Consider the following 7,668-nt stretch of genomic DNA (forward strand, 5'->3'; position numbering starts at 1 on the left):
GCTGTCGTTCCTCATACACACAGATTGACAATTACAGAGCTGGTGTTCTTCTCCCTGGAAACCTCCTCTGACTGAAACACCACTTTTTGGAAAGGTTTTTATCAAAGGGGTTGGCATAAATGAATCTAATCTTTTCTGTGGGGACTTATTCTCTTCTCATGTGGTCTATTTCTAGTCACTGAACCCTCCATAGAGCCGAGACTGTCTCTGAGCGCGGCTGAGATGCAAGAGATGGCAGATGTGTTCGACTCTCACTTGGTGTGTGAAAGCCTACCTCGCGCCCTAGCCCCCGAGGGCCAAAGTCATGCCTCATGGCATTTTGAGCTTTTCTATACCTGGACACCACTCTGATCTTCTTCCCTCTCTATGCCTCTCTCTGTGTCTGTCTGACAGCTCTGCTCCTCTCCACCTGCTTCTTCTTCCTCCTCTTCCTCCTTACCGCTCTGGATTCGACAAAGGCGTACCAAAGCGGGACACCTTTCCAACTCTGATTCCCCAACCAGCTGCTCGCACTGCACCACAAAGATTCTGTAAAGCTCCAAGAGGACGATGAGGATGTTCTTGCAGGTGAAGAAGATCATCAGCTGGTTGAGTACCTGCTCTTGGACCATGAGGTAAAGCCGGTAAATCAGAAATGGGCCATCTTGGAGCCCAACAGTGAGAAGCAAGCTCCACACTTCACTGGAGCAGCAGGAGGTGAACCACGATGGAGCACCAGGGCAGAACACGCACGTCTTTGGAGACTCCCCCTTTGGGAGTTGTGTCTGGGTGAGCACCAGAGGAAACTGCATGAGTGCCCAAGAAAATAGGCCCAGTCCCATGATGACTACCGCTCGGTTGGTTTTGACCTCGGGTTCTTTGAAGGTGTCGAAGATATCCAAGATGTCTGCCCCCAAGCCCACGTAGACCATGAGGAGCTGGGAGAGCTGGTCACGGGACATGTCCCCCTTGGGCATCAGCCAGCGACCCAGGACCAACACGATGAGCATGGTCTGCTCCAGGCCAGCCACCCAGTTCTCCGGGTCCAGCTCCACAATGCCCTAGGGAAAGGAAACAGCATCATGTTCTTAGGTCTAACGAGTTAAGTTAAAGTTGTCTGTCCTCTATGCTAAAAAAAACAAGAGTTATGCTAAAAAAAATGCCAACGTAAGCGCTGTCATGGCCAGTTGGATGGTTGGGCGACACAAAAAACACAACTGGTATCGCCCAAAAACAGCATGTCAGTGATCGGGTATGTGTTGTCATGTCTCGGAAACTAATTATGAAAGTTTATTCTTTATATTAGTTTTGGCATGTCCCTTTGTCCTGTGCCTTCTGTCTTATTTTGAAAAGGAATTCTCCCTCTCGTTTCAGGACTCCATGCTCCCCGGCCCTATGTGTCTCCTGCGTTCGTGATTGTTTACCCCACCCTGATTGTTTCCACCTGTGTCCCTCACCTTGTGTATATATTGTTTTAGTCCCCACCTGTCCAGTGCCGGTTCGTTTTCATTCATGACTACATTCAAGCCTGCTCCATGGTCGTATTCCGTTTTCATGCTCCTGATGATAGCAATTAGTTTTTCCTCGAAAGAGTGATTTTGTGTTTCCTGTTTTGTTACTGTGTTAAAGTCCAGTAAAGTCTTTATTTTTTAAAACCACCTGAGTCTGAGTTGTGCATTTGAGTTCATGCCTCTGAGTTCACCCCTTGACATGTGTCGCATAAGTGTTTTTTTCCATGTCTACGCGTAAACACTCACTAACGATCTTAAAATCTTCTCCTTTTGTTTTGCAAAAGCTCTGTTTGAAGAAGACCAAAAATTAAATAACATGTGGTCTAGGTGTTCGACTATTCCTTTTCCACAAGGTTGTGTTACATAGCTAATATTGCAACTATTTCTGGATCATTTACATTTTACATCCTCTCAAGAAGGCCTCTCCACTCAACTCTCAATATAATACCCATGATTGTGTGTCGGCTCCTCATTGTGTCAGGGTTCATTAAGTTTATCTTGACAGCCCTACTTGACATTTAACAACGTTTCCGAAACACCACGTCTTCAAGTTTCAAAAGCTGCCACCCAGCCTGGAGCACAGCCAGGGGGCAAAAAAGTTCCCAAATCCTACATGAAAGAAATCGCACTAAAACCAGCCCAGGAGGAGAGACATCAAAGAGTTTTTTCAAGCAGGAGTCTATCTGGACTTCATTTGAATGTGTCTATTACACATTTCCTGCAACTAATAGTTCATCCATCCCCCTTCGAGACTTGAATCTTATCTGATATCAGGTTTTGCTTTAATGTAACTGCGTGGAGGGTGAAGCGGGGAGGGCAGATTTGTTTTGGGACACGTACCGCTGTGATCGGGATGCCAGCCAGCAAGTGAAGCTCGGGGCCTGAGGAATTGTTGACAGGCAGCTTGGACTGCAGCAGGCTCAGCTCCAGGAACCAAATGGACGGGATGACAGTGCTGAGGTACAGGAAAACCATGGGGGAGAACCTAAAAGAGGACCACCAAAGGAGAGGGAAGGGTGGTGGTGGTGGTGGTGGTGAGGGAGGTAGGTAGGGGTAGGTTATTTTTAGTGACATGCTTTTTTTGAAGAAGAAGAAAGAGTCCATTTTTTTCTCCCAAAAGAAGCATCGAATTTTAGACAGACAATTATTCTCATCATATATGCAAATCCCTCTTGACAGTGCAAAGCCTTCTCCATGAGGGGAGAACTTCAAAGTAAGACTCAGGGAGAAAGAGAGAGGCCTGAAGAAAGCTTGCGTCTGAGGATGTTCACTGTGTATGTGCCAGAGAGCTTTTGAATGAGTCGCAGCTTTATGTTGAATAAGGTGTGACACTAAATGCTCATATCCTTTGGAGACTGGTGTCAGTTTATGTTTACTTAATCCAAGCTGTTTTTTTTCTAGCTGGTCAGAAGTGAAATCTTGAGCCAGCCGCAGACATTTTTCCTCTACGACTGTCTGGCTAGTAGAGGAAGTGACAGATAAGTAATAGCAGGCTCAGCTCAGGGAAAGACAGTGCAATAACACAGCAGAGGAAGAGATTTGTTTCTGATAGACAGTGAAAGAGAGAAAGAGCTGCAGAGAATCACCAGATAATTTAGTAGCAGAGAATATTACAGGCTGTACACAAGCTGCCTCTCAACAGCCCGACCAGATGGGTTGTAAAACGTTCACACAGTTGCAAGTTCTGAAATTATTTATTCCCTTCGTGAAACAGGTTTACAAAGTCTGCATACAACACCTCGATCTTCATGTCACCCCTATAAAAATAATAAAAGCAGCTGTTTTCAACAAGCTTTTTCAGTCCACACAGCACACATTTTTGTTTATTAACGCAGGAGAGAATGATTATACAGCTATTACATGTATATATTCTCTTTTTGTTGTTTAAAGATTTAAACCTCACTTGTATATTTTAACACCAAAGCCTATGAAAACACTTCTGCTTCTGTAAAAGATCTATAAAGCCAGAGAAATTGAGCCATGATGATGCTATCAGGTTTAGCTTTGTTATATATACTAGCTAGGGATGGTCTTAAAAAGAGCTGTTGTTGCATTATGGGAAATGTAGGATCCAGCGTTTGTGGCAGGTCCATGAAAGGGGGCAATCTCCAGTTTTTTATATAGCCAACGTATATTATATAGAAGTCTATGAGAAAATTACTCTACTTCTCAGTTGATACTACCTCAACATACATTATCCATTTTACTATTCATGTTACAACTTTAACCCTAAACAGTGTATTTTCAGTTAATTCAAGTTCATTGTAATCTTTTTGCTTTGGCTGTACTTTGCTCCACCCCCTTGTGGCACTGCTGGTTCCAAAAAAACTAGATGGAAACGGCCAAAATCACAATTTTCAGCTCAATCCCCACAATCAGAATCCATGGTACTTTATTTATCACTGGTTCAAAAATTGGATGAAACAATAAAATAAACACTGATAAAGTGGCCGCATTGTTACCATTTCCACTCTGCATTTCGCGTGCACTTCAGAGTGACAGCCATTTCCACACCCAGCAGAGCCACGCCTGTCAGCAGCAGCCAATAGAGTGGCTCCCCTTTCACGGCCACCACACGCCACACTGTCACCACCCCGTGCACCACAAACAGGAAGCGACTCAGCAGAGCCAGCAGGACGTTTAGGAGACGACACATGGTGCACCGGAGGAAACCTGTACAGAAGATAGTTGTATTATTATGTTCGATTCAAATGTATAACTTACTTCAAATTATAGAAATGTGTTTAGTTGGTGTTGAGGTAGGTTGTAAAACCTTTTTGTCTTTTGTTTGGCATAGAGGTCAAATGTTTGATAGTGAAAAAAAGGGGGTGGTCAATGAGAGTGGTCTGTAACAAAAAGTTCCCTTACAATAAACTAAATGGGTCTAGTACATACTAATGCCAAACTCTCAACCGTTTATAGTAGACTCTTGTGGGAGCCACTATTGGTCTAAACATAGAGGTCCTGTTACATTTTGCCAAAAGGTCAAGGGTCTGTGAAGTTCTGCATGTTCTGAGGTTGTGTATGTGTGTGAATACAGCCATTGCATGATTAAAAGGTCAAAATCTGTAGATTTTTGGTGTCATGCAGTTGTAATTGAATCCAGTTGGGGGTCAGATGTGGCATACAGTAATTTGAAAATCCTATTTGTGTGCCATATTTGCTATTCAATACATCATTATTGCAAGACTAATGAAAGTTGAGGCATACTCAGAATTTTGGCAAAACCTTTACAAAACTTTTGTTAATAATGTCTCAAAAGTTGCAACAATAAAGGCCTCTTTCAAAACTAATATAGTTTTAGTGTAACAAAGTTAATGTCAAACAATAAAAGCTTTTGCCAAGCTAATAATTGAAAAGTTCCAAAGGCCACTATTTTTGATTGCATTTTGCAATACATTTAAGGAATAAACTGTCACAGAATAAAATGTCAGCCAGCCAAAATCCAATTCAACTATAACATGTTTACACTCTTATGTAAGCGCCTGCATCAGTCGAACATCATTCCCCCGGTTTAGTTTTTATGATCAATAACTATTGCATGAGCTTAGTGTACAAACAGTCCTCACTGTCAATTAGTCAGTTTAGGATAAAAGCTGCTGAGCTTCTGGGGAATTCAGAGCAAGCTGTGATTAGTAAGCACGAGTTAGAAAAACGGATCTGCATTGAAAATTAAAAGACTCCAGTCAGCTTTGCATGAGTTGCCTAAATCTGATCTCTGGAACCCCTGTTGATTATTGTGATGGTTTACGACTTGAAGGTGGTTCCCTACTGGTGTAAATGATATAACCCAGTTTAGGGTTATATAAGGAACATGATTTGCAAGTCATATTCCTCCCTTGTTTACTGTTGGTATTTACACTGTCACCATGTTGAAAACAAAATGCCAATAACAGTCCTCTTTGAAATTACACTCTTTAAAAGTGGTTAATAAAATGTATTGATATTGTATAGATCAGACACAGACCATTAATAAGAATAATGTTTTGGTTGGCAGGTTGTTAAAGATCTCTTTCTATAGTCCAACAAATTATGTTTGGCCTATGTTAAATTCATGTTTTGTCAAGCAATTTATTTCCCAACAAGTGCACATTATATTACAAGATTGGATATTTTACTGACACAATCATGCTCGAAATGTGTGCCATTTTAGGTTCATTTGTATCGATTATTCATCGTGTTTCTGTCCAACAAAACATAACCCGAGAATGATGTCCCTTAAAACATTATTTTGTCACAAATTAGCTTCATTTAAATGTATTTATAGAAGACAGGTCTGCAAACCCACAACAGAGCTTTCACCAAATATGGAGATATAAGGTTTTAACAGGACATTGGAAGAGTCTCACTGCCCAGTGTTTTTTTTAGAACCTGGCAACCCAAAATGTGTTGTTTTTGATTGCTTATAACTTAGCTTAAATGCATTAGTACTTGTTATTATAAATAATTAAGTCACATATTATGTATAACTCTTTTCAAAGTGTGCCTAAATATCTTATAGTTTAGATTATGAGCAAACAAATAACTGTTTATGTCTTTAACAGAACTCATGCATTATGTATTGTATGGTGTAGTTGCATGCAGAACGAACCTACAGATGTGAGCAGGAGTCCTCGTTGAGTTTGTTTGGGATCAGTTTCTTCAGTGTGTTTCCCAAAGGTTCTCAAGAAGAAAATCACCATACCATAACAGTCACACACAGTAACCAGGAGAATCTGTCTGTCCGATTTTCCCTTATACATGACAGCCACCCCCAGCCTAGACCCACTAGATGTGTAGGCATGTCAGAGGAGTGTGTTTTCCTGTGTGTATATATGTCCAATGTTGTCCGCTGGAGTGGAGTATAAGTGAGTGTGTTCCACAAGTGTACATGTGTGTGTCTCACTACCCTCGGTGCCATTGTGGAAGATAAGGTTTCCGGCCCCCTGCGCCCACATCTTCATCGCCATCCGTCATGATGTCACCTCTCCTGGCCCAGAACAAAGCTATCTCCCTGGGAGAAGCCGTCCTGTCGCGCTCCCTGTTCAGAGAGCACCCAGCCCTGCCCTGCTCTCCACCCAGGCCTGCTCTGCCTCCGCGCTGCCTGCCCTGATAACAGCCTCGCTCCCTGGCACTCACAAAAACATGGAGCAACAATGGAGATGCTGATGGCCCCCTGAGCAATCACTAAGGAGAGTGCGGGTACAGTATGTTAGTGCTGTTGGAGAAACTGTGTAGGTCAATGCTGTCCAGGAACATCACTCCACGGAAAAGTGGAACAATGACGGCTGACTGGCCAGATGTTTTATTTGATCAGTGTTGACATTGGTCTTATAGCCAATATGATGCCTCCTGGGGGCAGCGGAAACAAGTTGTTAAATGTATCAGTATAATTTGTCCACCAGTTATAGTTGCTAGTTTTGTCTATCGGCTGTTAGTGTACAGTTTATATAGCTTATCATAGGGGCAACTGTGGCTGTACGGTGTGGTCGTCTATTGGAAGGTTGTGGGTTCAATCCCAGCCCTTGCAGTCAACATGTCGATGTACCCTTGGGCAAGGGACTTAACCCCGAGTTGCTCCCAATGGCATGTATGAATGTGCTTACTTGACTAAATGGTACATTGCTCTGTATGAAGGGGGTGTGAATGGATGAATGATGACTTGTGGAATGTGAAGCGCTTTGACGTATAAATAGAGTCCATTTACCATTTGTTTGCTGCCTGGGAGCAATGAGAGTGACCCAAAAAGTTAAGTTGTTCAAGAAACACCAAACAATGAGCTAAAAGTATTACATAATGAAAGGCAATGAAATATCTCAACTTGAACAAAAAAAGAAATGTTGTCTGCAATAGAATGACTGGAAATTAGCTTCACAATCAGTCTGAACCCTTTTTACTGTAAGGCCATTGTCTGTAAGTTAAGAGTGATTTATGACTGGAGTTCACATTAACTATTTAGGTCAACCAATCATCTGTCCCTAACCATAATCATAAACGTATCAAGCTGCAGTTGCCATGCAGAGATATATGAGGAATAAATAATTAATGAAGTTGTAATTTTTGTTTGACAAAGTACGTTAAAAGCTATTATGTTATTAAATGTATTGATAATATTCATTTCTCTTGATTCTAAAGTATTTGGTTACCCTATGATCATGCCTGTTGGGAAATTAGCCAACAATTCCTACTTTGCAAAAAA

General features: G+C 41.9%; 1 protein-coding gene across 1 annotated transcript; it reads right to left on the reverse strand.

Moving 5' to 3' along the window:
• Window positions 1-329: 329 nt before the first annotated feature.
• On the reverse strand, window positions 330-6,409 carry LOC117448908 (transmembrane protein 26). Its single transcript, XM_034086205.1, has 4 exons — window positions 6,379-6,409; window positions 3,953-4,163; window positions 2,331-2,475; window positions 330-1,040 (listed from the first exon to the last, which is right to left on the reverse strand). Exons 2-4 carry the CDS (start codon window positions 4,144-4,146, stop codon window positions 330-332), a joined length of 1,050 nt encoding a protein of 349 aa, XP_033942096.1. The 5' UTR covers window positions 4,147-4,163; window positions 6,379-6,409.
• Between the last annotated feature and the right edge of the window lie 1,259 nt (window positions 6,410-7,668).

The sequence above is a fragment of the Pseudochaenichthys georgianus genome, chromosome 7 (assembly GCF_902827115.2).
Source record: "Pseudochaenichthys georgianus chromosome 7, fPseGeo1.2, whole genome shotgun sequence".
Classification (NCBI taxonomy): Eukaryota; Metazoa; Chordata; class Actinopteri; order Perciformes; family Channichthyidae; genus Pseudochaenichthys; species Pseudochaenichthys georgianus.

Coding starts and splice junctions, on each gene's coding strand:
- LOC117448908 (XM_034086205.1), bottom strand. CDS start 4,146: ATGTGTCGTCTCCTAAACGTCCTGCTGGCTCTGCTGAGTCGCTTCCTG. Junction 2,476..3,952: donor CGAAATGCAGAGTGGAAATG/GTAACAATGCGG, acceptor GTCCTCTTTTAG/GTTCTCCCCCATGGTTTTCC. Junction 1,041..2,330: donor CTGGCATCCCGATCACAGCG/GTACGTGTCCCA, acceptor TCCTTTCCCTAG/GGCATTGTGGAGCTGGACCC.